Below are 18,239 nucleotides of genomic sequence, written 5' to 3' on the forward strand. Positions count from 1 at the left end.
CCTTGCCCACTCCTCCATCCATGTCCACCTGGCAATGCTCAATGCCTTCCTTCCTCCTGTTTTCCATCTTCACCCACCCGACTACCATCTGCTTCTTTCATGGCCTTCCCCTCTGTGCAGAAACCTACTCTCTCTTGGGCCCTGAACCTTGACCTCTACACCCTCATTAAGCCACCCTTTGAACCCCTTGTGACCTGCTCCCTCACCCATCTCTCCACAAAGGTGTCCTTTTTGGTGGCCATCACCTCTGCACAGTGAGTTAGCGAGCTGGCAGCCACGATTGCAGACCCCTCCTTTTCTGTCTTCCACAAGGACAAGGTCTCCTGGCATCTTCACCCCAAACTCCTCCCCGAGATGGCCTCCCCATTCCACCTCAACCAGTGCATTAACCTCCCGATCGTCTATCCTAAACCACACGCCTCCCCCAGGGAGTGCACATTATACTCTCTCAACATCCACCAGGCATTATCTTTTTATCTCCAACGCACCCAAGCCTTCCTGGTCTTGCCCTGGCTCTTCCTCGCCATTGCAGAGAGCTGCCAGGGCCATGCCCTCTCTTGACAATACCTCTCCAAATGGATCTCTCATTGTATTGAGGACTTCTATGTGCTCTTTCATGTCCTGTTCCCTCCCTCAGGAGTCACGGTTCACTCCATATGAACTTTCTTTCCATTTCTACAGTTTGCCTTCAAAGCAAAACGCAAGGTTGCTTGCTGTTATTAGATGGCAGTAGAATCCTATCAGTCAAAACCAGAAGGGTGTGATTTTTCCTGAGACAGGTTTTTTCATAGCTCCTGTAAGCTGAGAGCTGCCTTTGGGGCAGTGGGGGAGGGTGGGTGTCCATGCAGAGAATTCTTCCAATATGGCTGCAAGTGAAAATCCTCTCTCTTTTTTGTGTACAGTGAGGCAGTTCCAGCGGAAACACATCAGTGCTGCTCATCAGATCATCCACAGGAGCACGGACATAGTAGTGGCTCAGAACTCTTCACTGGTGGGACAACAGGCATTGGGTAATGGAGAAACTGTGAGCAAGATACCAGAGAGTCCTTCTCCTGTGGCAGCCAGTTCTGCTCTCAGTGGAACAGCTACTGAACAGAGTGTGGCAGAGGTTATAGAGAGCCCTTATGTTGTCCTAGCCAGCCAAGTATTGTATGATACACTGCATGACGAGACCCAGCAGAGAGGGTTAGTGGTGAGCCATTCTGCTACATCGGACAGGCAATCTCAGGCGGATGTAGCCCCTGCAAAGAGAGAAGATGAGTCAGGTGAGTTTGAGATCTGTTTTCCCTGCCCCAGTCATTGGTGCTTAGTCCCTGGGGGAGGGAAGGAAGGTGCACACGCTTTGTTCAGGGCACCATCCTGACTGTACACAGGATGGAGAAGCACCTCTCTCTCCATCAGAACGTCCCTCAGGGGTAGCAGCATCTGGATCTCTTGCAGACTCTAAGCATTGCTGCCTGGAAGCAGTCCTGTGCATTATGCCGTAGGAGCCCCTGTCCAAAGCAGTCCGTCACTGTATTTGGTTTAACTCCCAAGAGATTTTTACTGTCTAAACCTTAAAGATGTAGTTGAAGTATTAAACAGTGAAATTCCACTTATGGTTGTCAAGGGGTGGGAAGGTTAGTTCAGGGAACTGGGAGTTTGCACTACTTACATCTCTTCCTTATTCTGCCATTGTCCATAGCATGTGGAGGTTGGGGTTGACCTCTCAAGCCCACCTGACCCCCTGGGTCTGAGCTGGGGGGCTGTCTGAGCTGCAATGTCTACACTAGCACACGTCTGTCTACCTAGGGTGGGAGGCTCACTCCCAGCTTCCTTGTCTTATTAACCCTATACTCATAGGAGTGGTCCCACTAGCTAGGGTTGGACTGATCACATGAGCAAGTCAAGCAGCATCTGTCCCTAATGTACCGGGGCTGTGGTAGCAGAAATATGGCTATGGCTTATGTGACACATTAATTCAAAGACCACATTTTCAAGTGCTTATAACTTTCCTGAAATGTTACCATTTGGTCTGACTTTCCTGATGAATGTATTTGGAAAGAGCATAATTTACATTTTGTTGCGTGCTGACTTTGCCTTGATTGCAAGTGTGTGATTGGCTCAAGCTCAGAATGTTTGGAAGGAACATCCTGCAAATGCATGCAGTGCATTTATTTATCGATCTGCAAGGGACTCGCTTAGCTGTTGGACCTCTCCTTTTCAAAATTCCTAATTTTTGTAGGTTTAGAATCTCAAACTTAAACTCAAATAAATGCACCTCAAATGCATCCAACTTTTTCATGGAAACATGGCATAGCCACACTAGATATCAGAAGTGCTTACACATGTAGAAAGAAAGAAAGCCACACCAAGCTCTAGCTATATGTTTACAAATCCATTTACTGCACCATAATACAATGAGCTTATAACATCACTGTGTACTTCCCCTTTACCTCACTTACTTGTATAACCCCCTAACCATTCTGTGTACCAGGTTATATTATTTCCGTGTAGAACTTCAGGTATACTCTGAATGAAGCATTGTCTACACTACCGCTTAAGTTGATGTAAGTTATGTCACTCAGGGGTATGAAAATACCACCCCCCTGAATGACGTAAGTAACACTGACCGAAAGCGGTGTCTACGCCATACTATGTCGGTGGGAGAAACTCTCCTGCCAACATAGCTTCCACCTCTTTTTGAGGTGAAGTAATTACGCCGACGGGAAAGTGCTGTCCTGTCAACGTAATAGATCTTCACCAGATGTGCTAAATTGGCGCTGCTGTATTGAAGGCAGTGACACCGATTTAGCACAGTAGCGAAGACAAGCTGAGTAACTGCTAATGCAGTGTGTAATTCTATCCTTTTGAAATACAAATAAACAATTGTTTAGAAACTCAACAGTGCATTACTATAGGATTTTTGCATTAAATTTCCTTTGTTTTGTTTTTTTAGGGGGAGAATAAAACAGAAATGAAAGAATGGTGAGTGAATACACTATATGTATTCCTGTGAGCCATGAGTCGGATGGGGGCTTGGGAGAGGAAACAAATAAAAAACAAAGCCATGTGACTACACACTGAAATAATCACTGGGCTGCGGGTGCTATGCCTGTATATGTATGCTGGCCAAAAGGATAGCTGGATTTTATTGCAGAGTTAGAGGGGGTTCAGAGTAGGGTGATGAGAATGATTAAAGACAAGGAAAAATTCTCCTATGAAATAAGATGAAAAAGATTAGGATTTACCTTAGAAAGAAGATAAGAAAGAGAGGACATGATACAAGTATACATAAAATAATGACTGGTCTAGAGAAGGTAGAGCAGGAGTTTCTGTTCTCCCTGTCTCATAACATGAACAGATAGTCAAAGAAATCTGAAAAGTAGTGAATGCAAATCTAATTATAAAAAAAAAAGCATTTTCACGCAACACATAATTAGAATGTGGAGCTCACTGACACAGGTTGTCTTTGAAGCCAAGAATTTAGCAAGAGTCAAAGAGGGATTGGACACTTACATGGATAATAAAAATAGTCAGACTTTCAGAAGTTAGTGTTAACAAAAATTTGGAAGAGATATAAAACCTGGTGCTTCAGGGTTTAAATCAATCTTTTAACTATTAGGGATTACAATGAGGCCTTCATGGAAGGCAGATTATCCCACATCTGCCTGTAGTAGGGTTTCCTTCACCCTCCTCTGAAGCTTCTGGGGCTGATCACTGTCAGACAGGAGCCTGGACTACATGGATCTTGGATATGATCCAGTCTCACAATTCTTGTTCCTAAAATCATGTGTTGAAATAAACATGCTGCCTGCATTTATTTCAGTGTGTGATATAGTTTTTAATGGACAAAGTGTTCTAGAACTTGTTCTGATCATAAAGGCATCCTCCTGTACTCTCTACTATGTATATGCAGTAGGGGGTAGAATCCAGGAGTGTAAGAACCCTAATCTTTAAACGTCCTGTCTTTAGTTTTGTTTTAAGGGACACTATCACGGTAGTGCAGCATTTTGCACTGATTTTTACATAACATGTAAGCTAGGTCTATGGCAGGATTTGTGGTGGAAGTGTCATTTTATTGATGGAGATTCCACTGCCAGTGCTTTAGAAATTGCTTCCAATTGTCATGTGTGGTTTCTTTGTCAGACTTGGCTAAATGTGCTTTGAAGAAGAAAAGAGGCTCAGCAACAAGAGACATGAGAACACTCCGTTCCCTCTCCTAGCAGGGAAAGAGAAGTCTTTGGGGGTGATGTTTGTATCTGGAATATGCACAATGGATTCCTCTGGGTCTGCAGTAATAAAGATTGGGAACATTCTCTCTTGTTTGCTGCTGTTTTTACAAACTTGCCATGGTAGTTGACACTGGCTGTACTTTATGGGCAGGTTCTGTATTTTGATAGCTATGATGATCTGTTGACTTGAAGTGAGATTGTGAAATATGGCCCCTGGGCCTGATGCAATAATGGGAGGCTAGGAGTCTCATTCCTAAAAGCCAGGCTTTTAACAGGCCTGAGGCTTTAATGCAAACTATTTAAAACCTTATCTACCTCAGAAAGGGTTTGCCAGTATAGCTATATGGGCAAACGCTCCTCCTGGAAATACAGGCCCATGATTTCTTTTGCTGACTTACCTTATACCAGTTTCCTGAACAAAATAAGCTATACCGCAAAAGCACATTTTATGATGGTAGAACAGCATCTGCGCTAGGGCTTTTGCCAGGATAGAAATGTCATAAAACCACTCACCCCTATGTGCCATTACTATACCAGCAGAAGATTCTAGTGTAGGCCTGGTATTAGTGTCATTACAGAAGCTCCTGCCACTTTCTGTGCAATGCCATTCTCAGTACACCTGGCCACACAAATGCTATGGGCATGTTTGCCACCACTGGGCCAAATTAATTCCTTTTTTAACATTGCTGAAGCCCGTGATGAATTTAGCCCTAGAGTTATCCACAAGGGCAGACCTTGGCCTCCTGTCCAAGTTTGCAATCTCCAAAGGCTATTAGCCAGGTCCTATCTGCACTGTTACAATTTCCTTCTCCTAGTAGCCTTGGCTCTGGCCTGCTGTCTAGTCAGTAGATGATTTTGACCCTCCTTTCGCTCAGTTTCCGCAAGCAGCCACACCTTTTTGGAGGGGGCATCAGTATTTTCTTCCTCACACTTGCTGAAGCTGGATTAAGCCAGCCAAGAAGAGCTTCCCGTCCCTAGTTTGTTTTCTCTAGGGTCCTGTCTATACTTGGTAAGTGACCATACGTACAGACATGGGAGAGGTGGAGACGAGGAGCCATTTTTTACACATATCAAAATCAGTTCATTTCACTGGCTTAGACACCAGCATTGGGCCTCATTCCAATATAACTCCATCTGACCCCTGGCTTTATTGCGGATTTACTTCAGTACAAGGTCAGTCAGATTCTGGCCCCAGGCACGTCTCTTACTCTCAAAGAGAAGCAGCATTCGCCAGTGACTGAAACGGCACCATCCAAATGAGCACATCAGCCTTTTTCCTGGCAGCGGCAGCGTATGAGGGGGACAGAAGGAGACCAGCACCCGCAGGTGATGGGGAAATGAGACCCAAATAAGGTGACTGCACAGGAAGGCTGAGGGATCACACTGGCCATGAGAGAAACTACCCTAGTCACATGAGCACCACAAACAGGAATGCAGCCCTTTGAAGGGGAGACTGTGGGGATGAGGGTCCTTGAGGCAAGCAGGGAACAGGCCTGCAGGACATTCCTCCCCACAAAAGAGTTCGGTGGGAGGGTAGTAAATTACTGGACCTCCCTCCCTCTTGGAGATTTGGGCAGGGAGTGGGAACAGGAGACTTCTAGGTTCAGCCAAACATGTAAACTTTTGGTGCTTCTGTGACATCCAAACCTTTGCTTGAAAAGGGGCTGGGTCAGAGAACGGCATCCAACACCAGCATGCGGCACCTTTGTATGAGGCGCTGAGGTTGGGCAGCCCCTTGCTCAGGAGGAAGTGAAAAATGGCGGGAGGGAGTAAAGGCAACTCAGCTCCACGCTTCATCTCTGCTGTCATTTCCTACTGTGCTCTCTGCAATCCATCTCCGCCCTCCCCCCCGACACCCCTTGCATTTCCTCACTACCAGTTGGTTCACTTCAGCCTGGGCACCCTCCCTTTCCTCCAAATCAATACTTCCCAAGGAAAGAAAACCTTGCTGGCCACCATGGACAGAGCTCTCCAGATCTGCTGGTTCCTCTAGAACGGCTCCTTAACATCCAGCCCTCACAACTAACTACCAGCTCTGCAACAGTGATTCCAGTTACTCCCCTGCTCATAGAATCATAGAATATCAGGGTTGGAAGGGACTTCAGGAGGTCATCTAGTCCAACCCCATCAGATCACCTACAACTGCTGTATGCTGTCACAGCACCACCTGGCAGCTGACCCGAAGCTGTTTGGTACCAGATAAATTGCAAAGCCCAGCAATCACCTGCTGAACCTTTACCAGGATTTAGTTCTTCCACTGACAGTGCATTTTGATATGAATGCTGAGGCTGTTACCCAGAATGGAGCCTCACAGAGGACGCTCTCTGGCAGCTTCAATAACTGAGATGGTTTGCTGTGAGCAGAGACCATAATCCATGCTTCCATGATGGATGTTGAAAGCTCATCATGCTAACTGCACTGAGATAATTGCCGTTGCAATGGAAGGAGCGGACACTATTGCTGTTGGTGACAACATTGGCACTGAGCTGGTGCTGTAAGTACAGACACATCAAGACGCTTGAAGTATTGACCCACAGCTTTGTTCAGCCCTTAAATCGAGAGAGTATTTAACCTTCTGCCCCACTGAATACCCAGCTGGATCAACATCACTTGCCTGTTACCTTTCCGTTTAGAAAACAACAGCTTGTCAATAGCATCACAGAGAGACTTCCCCTTAAGCCACTGCAGGGATTATTCCCCAGACTTTATTTTTCAGTAGTCTTTTAAATGAACCAATAATGATTATCCTTAACAATTAAGGCACCTTACAAACATTGTTGCATCTATGTATCTCAGTTTCCCCAACTGTGAAATATCTCTAGGTGCCTGTCTCTGTATTTAATTTATATTTCTATAGTGCCTATAGTCAAAGGCCAGTATACTCCATTATTTCACAGCCACAGTATTCACCCCTTGCTGCAGAAGTATGTTCCGAGAATCTGAGCTTTCATAAAACAGTCTCTGTTTCTACTCCTTTTGTTTAGGAAGAAAACTTTGAAAACAGGCATCGAGTGGAACTGATGCAGTGTCGGCTGCCTGTGTTTGCAGAAAGCCTGAAAAATAGCTCAGAGAGGTGTGAACTGTCCCCTTCATCTCAATGGCTTGTTACCTAGCGATTATGACTTAAATACCAACATTAACCATTTCACTGCTGGTTGTTCTAGCAGAAACAGCCAGCCAATATGCTTTTCCTACAATCTCAAACTGAAAACGGAAATGGCATCAAATGGACTGAATTTAATAAGTAATACACACACGGGATCCTGTAGTCAGTGCATGATTAATTGCTCTTTTAATTCACGGAAAATCTCCGCTTTAAAATTTATCTGAACCTGCTGTAGCATTTCTACAATCCACACAGACTCTAGGGGCCTGCTGGTTGTGGCATACGCCAGGTCTTAATTCTGTTTGCTTACACATCTACGACAGCTGTAGACAGCGTTGTCCGTGGCATCCGATGAAGTGAGCTGTAGCTCACGAAAGCTTATGCTCAAATAAATTGGTTAGTCTCTAAGGTGCCACAAGTACTCCTTTTCTCATTGTCCATAGAGGTTTCATAGTAGGTTCTTCTCTGTACTTCTCCTAGGAAGTGCTCCTGGATTGGGTTGGTTTTGTTTGTCCATGTTAATGTTTCCTTGTTGTCAGTTAGGGCAAGAAAGTTTTGGCACAGGTGCATCCTGCAACCTTTTCTGAAGATGGTCAGGCTCTGGCTCAGTGAGCTGTCTGGCAGTAGCTCATTCAACAGTCAGGCACCTCTTGATCAAGAACCCTCTAATCTCTTGGCATTTCCAAGTTTCACCCTGGGATTTTTTTAGTCTGCTTTGTCCCAGAGGAGTCCAGATGGATCATGGGACCATGGATGGAGGTGAGAGGCACTGACCTAGTAAGGTTTTTTGATCCATAGGTGATGTAGAAGATTGACCTAGGCTGTGAGTTGGCACCAGATGTGAACAGGAGCCAGTGGAGAACAGCATGATGTCTTTCCAGTTTGAGCCACTGTGGAGTCAGGCAGCTGGAGCTTCTGAATGGCTGCCACCTTCAGTCCCAATCACTCTAATCCAAGAGAGGGGGAGATGAGAATGTGGAGCCTCAGCTGAAAGGGTGGGGTAAAATGTGATAGCAAGTTAAAGGTGGAAGAAGGCACTGCTGCCTTGCAGACCAGGTTTAGCGATGAACTGAGCAGGACTGAATGGCTTTGTGATGAAGAAGGACAGCTGCCTTTCATAGAAGGCCAGTGTCTCACTGAGCTCTCTAAAGTGCTTCCCTCTCTCTACCAGCATCACTGTTTGCACCAGCTGCTGTTCCCTGAGGAGGTTATTGTTGGCAGCCATTGGGACATCTTAGAAAGGGTATCCATTGTGTCTGTAGAGAATGAGATATGCAGCTGGGTGCCATCAGCAAATTGTTGGCAGCAGAACCTGTGGAGTGTCCCTCTCTCTGCAAGAGGCCTCATGTAGTTACAGAAGAAGATGGGGATAGGCTAGATATTTATAGGATTCTGGATCAAGGGCTGCTGGAGAAAAGGAGTAGGTTCTCAGGACTAAACTCTAGTCTTGGTGGAGAACAATTGGAGCCAGTGTAGCGCTGGACTGTCTACTCCAGTCATGTCATATAAGCAGGTCACCTGATCTTTGGGGCAGCATCAAAAGCTCCAGAGAAGGCAAGTAATAGGAGCAATGGCGCTTGACCTCTATCTGTTCTGCTGTTTGCTGTGGTATTTCCTGGTCTAACGTCTCATTGCAAAAGGTCCAAGGTGCTGGTAGATCTCTCTCACTGGAGCTGAGATGTGAACTGAGGATTTCTGCTATCCCTTCTGGGTTATCAGTCTCTGTCCTTACTTTATCCCTCCTCCTTTCCTCTCCAGTAGAAATCTGACTGAGCCAGCCAGGACAAATCTAACCTTGCAACAATTTGCCATGACCAGTTTGGGAAGGTAAATGATGTCAAACCAGTCCTGGTCTCAGTAAGTAACATTGCTTCCCACTAACTGGCCAGAGGAAATGGGAGCAACTCAGCCAAACACTTCCCATAGACAGAGGAGTAAAGCAGGAGTCTAGAAATGGTTAGTGAGGTCATGTATCCTCTGCTAGGCCTGCGATCTCCCAGCAACTGGATTCCAAGGAGCAGACACAAGCTGCATTTCCCTCTACTTTACTATTTTTTCTGTCACCTCCATTTTGTCCATTTGTCTTCCCTTAAAGAAACAGGATCAGTCTTTCACAGCAGCATCCGGAGAGCTACCACTTTATGGAATATAGATCTTGTCAAACTAACTTGATTTTTTCAAATCAGATTACAAATTTGGTTGATAAAGTTAATAGGATTGTAGTAATAGACTTCTGTAAGGTGCTTGACTTGGTGCAACATGACATTTTTATTAAGAAACTAGAATGATACAAAATCAACACGACACACATTAAATGGAATAAAATTAGGCTAACTGACAGCTTTTAAAAACGTAATTGTAAATGAGGAGTCATCATTAAGTGGATGCGTTTCTAGAGTTGTACCAGAAAGATCACTTCTTGGCCTTACGCTATTTAACATTTTTATCAGTGATCTGAAAGAAAACATTAAATCACTTATAAAACTTGCAGAAGATAGAAAGATTGCAAGAGTGGTAAATAATGAATAAGACAGGTCACTGATACAGAGCGATCTGGATCACTTGGTAAACTGGGCACAAGCAACCAATACGTGTTTTAATATGGCTAAATGAAAAGATACGTATCTAGGAATAAAGAATGCAGACCATACTTACAGGTTGGGGTATCTCTATCTTGGAAAGAAGTGACTGAAAAAGACATGGGGCTCATGGTGGATTATCAACTGAACATGAGCTCCTAGTGCAACACTATGAACAAAAGGGCTATGATCCTTGGGTGCATTAACGGGAACAATAAGCAGGAATAGAGAGGCTATTTTACCTCTGTATTTGGCTTGGTTAGACCACTGCTGGAATATGGTGTCCAACTCTGGTGTTCACAATTCAAGAAGGATGTTGATAAATTGAAGAGGGTTCAGGGAAGAGCCATGACAATTATTAAAAGATTAGAAATCCCGCCTTATAGTGATAGACTCAAGGAACTCAATCTATTTAGCTTAACAAAGAGAAGGTTAAGGGGTGATTTGATCACAGTTTATAAGTACGTGGGAACAAAAATTTGATAAGGGGATCTACAATCTAGCAAAGAAAGGTATAACACCATCCAATGGCTGGAAGCTGAAGCTAAATAAATTCAGACTAGAAATAAGGTGTAAATAACAGTGAGAATTACTAACCGTTGGAACCGCTCACCAAGGGTTGACGTTGATTCTCTATCACTGACAATATTTAAATCAAGACAGAATATTTTTCTAAAAAAATCTGCTCTCCTTCAAAGAAGAGCTAATTCAGGGAAGTCCCAAGGCCTGTGTTAAACAGGAGCTCAGACTAAGTGATCATAGTGGAGCCCTTCTGCCCTTATATGTTATTAAGTGAGTCTGCTTTGATCCCAACAAGGACATTTGATGCCATTTAAGAGCCTTTCAAGCAACCCTTTAAAGCCGCAATACAAACAGAAAGAGGATGGGAAGAAGAGGAATTGTTTAAATCAGTCTAGCTGGGTTTTTAGACAACCCCATTACTGTAGTATCTGAGGAGTGCCTCCCAAACATACAGAGTGAGCACTCAAGGATACATTTCTCCCTTCCCTCCAGTGAGCAGGGACTGGACTTGACTGTAGCTATTTGAAGGTGGGTGATTTCATACCTAGCTACAAGAGATTTACAGTATTGTGGCCTAGAGGTGATTGCCTGGATCACAGGGGCTAAATCCCATTCTGACAGGAGATGTCGTGGCCTTGTCAGTGGTGCCTGGAAAAGGGTTTCTCTATATGGGTACACAGAATCAGGGAGGATCCTGGAAGAACACTGAGAATGCAGACTGTCAAACTGACATGCAGGAGGATGTTTAAGAAGTGATGAGTTCTTCCAATTATTTTCTCCTATCTCCACCAGCATCACATTAGTCTTTCCCAGACTTTCCTCCAGCGAGCTGCTCTTCCAGATGCTGCTCCCAGCCAGGCCCTGGGAAAGCTGGAAGCTGGCACTGATTGTGTCTAATATGAAGAGGATACAGAGCTGGGTGTCATCCACTTATTGCTGTCATTTTAATCCAGGCTGTTTCACAATCCTCCCAAAAGACTCACACACCGGTAGCCGTGGAGAGGATGGACCCATACATGAGGGCTTGTGAGGGACACAGCAGATGTCATACAACTGAGTGCAGCCTGAGAAGAATGACTGAGGTCACCTCGGTGCAACCCCACTCTCCCCACCATGTTTCTGAGGCAGATCAGCATTTACATCTAAACATGGCTCACATCTCTGCACAGATCAGCCAAATCCAGAAGTGGCCACTTACTTTTTCTTTTATGTTTCCTTCTTAACCAAGAAGCCCTTTGCTGTCTGGGCTCTTTGTCATTTTAGATCCCTTCTTTTAAGCCAAAAATCTTTGTTACACAAAACAAAAAAGGAAAGTTATTTACCTTATATCAACTGGAGTTCTTCAAAATGTGTGGTCCTATGATAGTCACTGTGAGTGTGCATGAGCTCCATGCACCCAGGATTGGAAATTCTTCAGTAGCAGTGACCACTAGTCCACTCCTCTGCCTTTCTCCTCCTCATGCTCCCCGCTGAGGGCATAAGAGGCACTGAGGACTGACCATCAGTCTATTGCAAATCAAGAGAGAATCTGAGCAGAGGGGAAGGAAGGCTGGTCATGAATACCCATAGGGCATTCAACTTGAAGAACTCCAGTTACTATAAGGTAGGTAAGAAAAGCTTACTCACCTTCTGTAGTAACTGGTTCTTCGAGATGTGTCCCCTGTGGGTGCTCCACTTCAAGTGAAGGTACACATCATGCACCTTCCATTGGTAATTTTCATTAGCAGTGTCCATTTGGCCTGTGCACAAGCTTCTTGCACCCCACACTGAGGCTAGGAGCTGACGAAGAGATATTTGAACCATTAACAATTATCTTCAAAAACTCATGAAAGACAGGAGAGATTACAGAGGCCTGGAAGAGGACAAATATAGTGCCAGTCAATAAAAAGGCGAATAAGGGCAATCTGAGGAATTACAGACCAGTCAGCTTAACTTCAGTACCTGGAAAGATAATGGAGTAAATACTCAAGCAATTACTTTGCAAAGATAATAAGATGATAAGTAACATGGATTTGTCAAGAAAAACTACTGTCAAACCAACCTAATATCTTTCTTTGACAGGATAACAAGCCTTGTGGATAGGAGAAAGTGGTAAATATGGTATATCTTGACTGTAATCAGGCTTTTAATACTGTCTTGCACAATCTTCTCATAAACAAACTAGGGAAATACAACCTAGATGGAGCTACTATAAGGTGGGTGCATAACTGGTGGAAAACTATTCCCAGAGAGTGGTTATCGGTGGTTCACAGTAAAGCTGGAAAGACATATCAAGTGGAGTCTCGCAGGGATGGGTCCTGGGTCTCATTCTGTTCAATATCTTCATAAATGGTTTAGATAATGGCATAGAGAGTACACTTCTAAAGTTTGCGGACAAAGCCAAGCTGGGAGGGGTTGCAAGTGCTTTGGAGGGTAGGATTAAAATTCAAAATGATCTGGACAGCTTGGAGTAATGGTCTGATGTAAATAGGATGAAATTAAATAAGGACAAATGCAAAATAATTCACTTAGCCCTGGTCTACACTAGGAGTTTAGGTCAAATTTAGCAGCGTTAAATCAATGTAAACCTGCACCCATCCACACGATGAAGCCCTTTTTTTCGACTTAAAGGGCTCTTAAAATCGATTTCCTTAATCCACCTCTGACAAGTAGATTAGCCCTTAAATCGGCCTTGCTGGGTCGAATTTGGGGTACTGTGGACGCAATTAGACGGTATTGGCCTCCGGGAGCTATCCCAGAGTGCTCTATTGTGATCGCTCTGGACAGCACTCTCAACTCAGATGCACTGGCCAGGTAGACATGAAAAAGCCCACAAACTTTTGAATTTAAATTTCCTGTTTGCATGGTAACCTGCAGCTTGCCACGCTGGCCAGAGCTCATCAGCAGAGGTGACCATGCAGAGCTCATCAGCAGAGGTGACCATGATGGAGTCCCAGAATCGCAAAAGAGCTCCAGCATGGACCGAACGGGAGGTACGGGATCTGATCGCTGTATGGGGAGAGGAATCCGTGCTATCAAAACTCCGTTCCAGTTTTCGAAATGCCAAAACATTTGTCAAAATCTCCCAGGGCATGAAGGACAGAGGCCATAACAGGGACCCGAAGCAATGCCGCGTGAAACTTGAGGCAAGCCTACCAGAAAACCAGAGAGGCAAACGGCCGCTCCTGGTCAGAGCCCCAAACATGCCGCTTCTGTGATGAGCTGCATGCCGCTTTAGGGAGTTCAGCCACCACTACCCCAGCCGTGTTGTTTGACTCCTTCAATGTAGATGGAGGCAACACAGAAGCAGGTTTTGGGGATGAGGAAGATGATGATGATGAAGTTGTAGATAGCTCACAGCAAGCAAGCGGAGAAACCGGTTTTCCTGACAGCCAGGAACTGTTTCTCACCTTGGACCTGGAGGCAGTCCCCCCCCGAACCCACCCAAGGCTGCCTCCCAGACCCGCCAGGTGGAGAAGGGACCTCTGGTGAGTGTACCTTTTAAAATACTATACATGGTTTAAAAGCAAGCATGTTTAATGATTAATTTGCCCTGGCATTTGCGGCTCTCCTGGATGTACTCCCAAAACCTTTGCAAAAGGTTTCTGGGGAGGGCAGCCTTATTCCACCCACCATGGTAGGACACTTTACCACACCAGGCTAGTAGCACGTACTTGGGAATCATTGTAGAACAAAGCATTGCAGTGTATGTTTGCTGGCATTCAAACAACATCCGTTCTTTATCTCTCTGTGTTATCCTCAGGAGAGTGATATCATTCATGGTCACCTGGTTGAAATAGGGCGCTTTTCTTAAGGGGACATTCAGAGGTGCCTGTTCCTGCTGGGCTGTTTGCCTGTGGCTGAACAGAAATGTTCCCTGCTGTTAGCCATGGGGGGGAGAGGGAGGGGCTAGCCACGTGGTGCGGGGAGGCAAAATGTGACCTTGAAACGAAAGCACATGTGCTGTGTATGTAATGTTAACAGCAAGGTTTACTGTGAAAGAGTGTAGCCATTGTTCTAGAAAATGTGTCTTTTTAAATACCACTGCCTCTTTTTTTTTTCTCCACCAGCTGGTGTGTTTCAATGATCACAGGATCTTCTCCTTCCCAGAGGCTAGTGAAGATTAGAAGGCGAAAAAAACGCACTGGTGATGAAATGTTCTCTGAGCTCATGCTGTCCTCCCACACTGACATAGCGCAGACGAATATGTGGAGGCAGACAATGTCAGAGTGCAGGAAAGCACAATATGACCGGGAGGAGAGGTGGTGGGCTGAAGAGAGTAAGTGGTGGGCTGAAGCTGAAAGGTGGTGGCAGCATGATGAGAGGAGGCAGGATTCAATACTGAGGCTGCTGGAGGATCAAACCAATATGCTCCAGCATATGGTTGAGCTGCAGGAAAGGCAGCAGGAGCATAGACCCCCACTACAGCCCCTGTGTAACCAACCACCCTCCTCCCCAAGTTCCATAGCCTCCTCACCCAGACGCCCAAGAATGCGGGGGGGGGGCCCTCCGGCCACCCGGCCACTCCACCCCAGAGGATTGCCTAAGCAACAGAAGGCTGGCATTCAATAAGTTTTAAACTTTTAAAGTGCTGTGTGGCCTTGTCCTTCCCTCCTCCACCACCCCTCCTGGTGCTTCTCTCCTCCACCACCGCTCCTGGGCTACCTTGGTAGTTATCCCCCTATTTGTGTGATGAATGAATAAAGAATGCATGAATGTGAAGCAACAATGACTTTATTGCCTCTGCAAGCGGTGATTGAAGGGAGGGGGGGAGGGTGGTTAGCTTACAGGGAGGTAGAGTGAACCAAGAGGCGAGGGGTTTCATCAAGGAGAAACAAACAGAACTTTCACACCATAGCCTGTCCAGTCATGAAACTGGTTTTCAAAGCTTCTCTTATGTGCACCGCACCCTCCTGTGCTCTTCTAACTGCCCCGGTGTCTGGCTGTGCGAAACCAGTAGCCAGGCGATTTGCCTCAACCTCCCACCCTGCCATAAACATCTCCCCCTTACTCTCACAGATATTGTGGAGCACACAGCAAGCAGTAATAACAGTGGGAATATTGGTTTCGCTGAGGTCTAACTGAGTTAGTAAACTGCACCAGCGCGCTTTTAAATGTCCAAATGCACATTCTACCACCATTCTGCACTTGCTCAGTCTGTAGTTGAACAGCTCCTGACTACTGTCCAGGCTGCCTGTGTATGGCTTCATGAGCCATGGCATTAAGGGGTAGGCTGGGTCCCCAAGGATAACTATAGGCATTTCAACATCCCCAACGGTTATTTTCTGGTCTGGGAATAAAGTCCCTTCTTTCAGCTTTTGAAACAGACCAGAGTTCCTGAAGATGCGAGCGTCACGTACCTTTCCCGGCCATCCCACGTTGATGTTGGTGAAATGTCCCTTGTGATCCACCGGTGCTTGCAGCACTATTGAAAAGTACCCCTTGTGGTTTATGTACTCGCCGGCTTGGTGCTCCGGTTCCAAGATAGAGATATGGGTTCCGTCTATGGCCCCACCACAGTTAGGGAATCCCATTGCAGCAAAGCCATCCACTATGACCTGCATATTTCCCAGGGTCACTACCCTTGATATCAGCGTTGGCTTTGATCTTTGATTGCGTTGGCTACTTGCATCACAGCAGCCCCCACAGTAGATTTGCCTACTCCCAATTGATTCCTGACTGACCGGTAGTTGTCTGGCGTTGCAAGTTTCCACAGGGCTATTGCCACTCGCTTCTCAACTGTGAGGGCTGCTCTCATCTTGGTATTCTTGCACTTCAGGGCAGGGGAAAGCAAGTCACAAATTTCCATGAAAGTGCCCTTACACATGCGAAAAGTCTGTGTCCATGTCCTCATCATTCACGTCACCGCACTGACGTCACCTACTCACCCGGTATCGCTTTGCCAGGTTCTGGTGCTGCATATACTGCTGGATAATGCACATGGTGTTTAATGTGCTCCTAATTGCCAAAGTGATCTGAGCGGGCTCCATGCTTGCCATGATATGGTGTCTGCACAGAAAAAAGGCGCGGAACGATTGTCTGCCGTTGCCCTGATGGAGGGAGGGGCAACTGACAACATGGCTTACAGGGAATTAAAATCAACAAAGGGGGTGGCTTTGCGAGAAACTGAATGGCCCCCTCAAGGATAGAACTCAAAACTGGGTTTAGCAGGCCGTTGATTTCACAGAAGGAAGGAGGAGAAAATGAATATAAAACAAATCTGATCTATTTCTTGTTTTGAGCCACTTCATCTATCTTTATACCTCTTACTGGCAGCAGACTGTGCAGTACGACCACTAGCTGTCATCATATCCTGGGTGCTTGGCAGAAGACAGTGCAGTATGACGACTAGCCATCATCTTCTGCTGGCTGGAGGTTAAAAGACAGCACACTGCCAGGAGGACTGAATCGCCACGAGACGAAACAAGGGAAATGACCTGGCTGAGTCACTCCCATGTTTGCCCAGGCGCCTTATTAAAAGAGCACCCAGGACTATGTCGATGACGACTACCAGTCATACTGCACTGTCTGCTGCCAAAAGGCAATTAACTGCTGCTGTATAGCAATGCAGTACCACGTCTGCCAGCACCCAGGAGACATACGGTGACAGTTAGCTGAGTGTGCTCCATGCTTGCCGTGGTATGGCGTCTGCACAGGTAACTCAAGAAAAAAGGCGCAAAATGATTGTCTGCCCTTGCTTTCATGGAGGGAGGGAGGGAACGGGGGCCTGACGCTATGTACCCAGAACCACCCGCGACAATGTTTTAGCCCCATCAGGCACTGAGATTTCTACCCAGAATTCAAATGGGTGGCAGAGACTGCGGGAACTGTGGGATAGCCACCCACAGTGCAATACTCCGGAAGTCGACGGTTGCCTCGGTACTGTGGATACACTTCGCCAACTACATGCACTTAGAGCACTTGTGTGAGGACACACACAATCAACTGTATAAAACCGCTTTCTACAAAACCGACTTCTATAAATTCGACCTAATTTTGTAGTGTAGACATACCCTCAGGAAGGAAAAATCAGCTGCACACATACAAAATGGGAAATGACTGCCTAGGAAGGAGTACTGCAGAAAGGGATCTGGGGATTATAGTGGATCAAAAGCTAAATATGAGTCAGCAGTGTTACACTTGCAAAAAAAAAAAAAAGTGAACATCATCATGGGTTATATTAGCAGGAGTGTTGTAAGCAAGACACAAGAAGTAATTCTTCCACTCTATTCTGTGCTGATAAGGCTTCAGCTGGAATATTGTGGCCAGTTCTGGGAACCAAATTTCAGAAAGATATGGACAAATTAGAGAAAGCCCAGAAAAGAGCAACAAGAATGATTAAAGGTCTAGAAAACATGACCTATGAGGAAATATTGGAAAAACTGGGTTAGTTTAGTCTGGAGAAGAGAAGACTGAAGGGGGACATGATAATAATTTTCAAATACATAAAACGTTGTTACAAAGAGGAGGGAGAAAAATTGTTCTTGTTAACTTCTGAGGATAGGACAAGAAGCAAGGGACTTAAATTGCAGCATGGGAGGTTTAGGTTGGACATTAGGAAAAGCTTCCTGTCAGGATAGTTAAGCCCTGGAACAAATTGCCAAGGGAGGTTGTGGAATCTCTGTCATTCGAAGTTTTTAAGAACAGGTTAGACAAACACCTGTCAGGAATGATCTAATTATTACGTAGTCCTGCCTTGAGTTCAGGGGACTGGATTAGATGACCTACTGAAGTCTCTTCCAGTCCTACACGTCTATGATTCTGTATAAGGCTGCATGGGTGAATCTCCCTCAATTCCTTCTCTATGGCAAAGTCCTGCAAAGGAAACCCCAAAGCAGA

At 45.5% G+C, this 18,239-nt stretch overlaps 1 protein-coding gene across 7 annotated transcripts in view; it reads left to right on the forward strand.

Moving 5' to 3' along the window:
* The window catches only part of CFAP91 (cilia and flagella associated protein 91), a 68,201-nt gene extending 53,084 nt beyond the window's left edge, over positions 1 to 15,117 (forward strand). For 4 of the 7 annotated variants that reach the window (XM_073309344.1, XM_073309365.1, XM_073309373.1 and 1 more), the window contains 3 exons: positions 903 to 1,265; positions 2,939 to 2,967; positions 4,129 to 4,298. In XM_073309344.1, coding sequence (XP_073165445.1) covers positions 903 to 1,265; positions 2,939 to 2,949 — 374 coding nt within the window. In that variant the 3' untranslated portion in view covers positions 2,950 to 2,967; positions 4,129 to 4,298. Of the gene's footprint in view, positions 1 to 902; positions 1,266 to 2,938; positions 2,968 to 4,128; positions 4,299 to 13,277; positions 13,889 to 14,470 lie in introns of those variants that run through there. The other 3 variants (XR_012154673.1, XM_073309356.1, XM_073309390.1) reach the window with 3 other exon arrangements.
* Positions 15,118 to 18,239: the final 3,122 nt, after the last annotated feature.

Source organism: Lepidochelys kempii, chromosome 1 (genome assembly GCF_965140265.1).
Source record: "Lepidochelys kempii isolate rLepKem1 chromosome 1, rLepKem1.hap2, whole genome shotgun sequence".
Taxonomy (NCBI): domain Eukaryota; kingdom Metazoa; phylum Chordata; order Testudines; family Cheloniidae; genus Lepidochelys; species Lepidochelys kempii.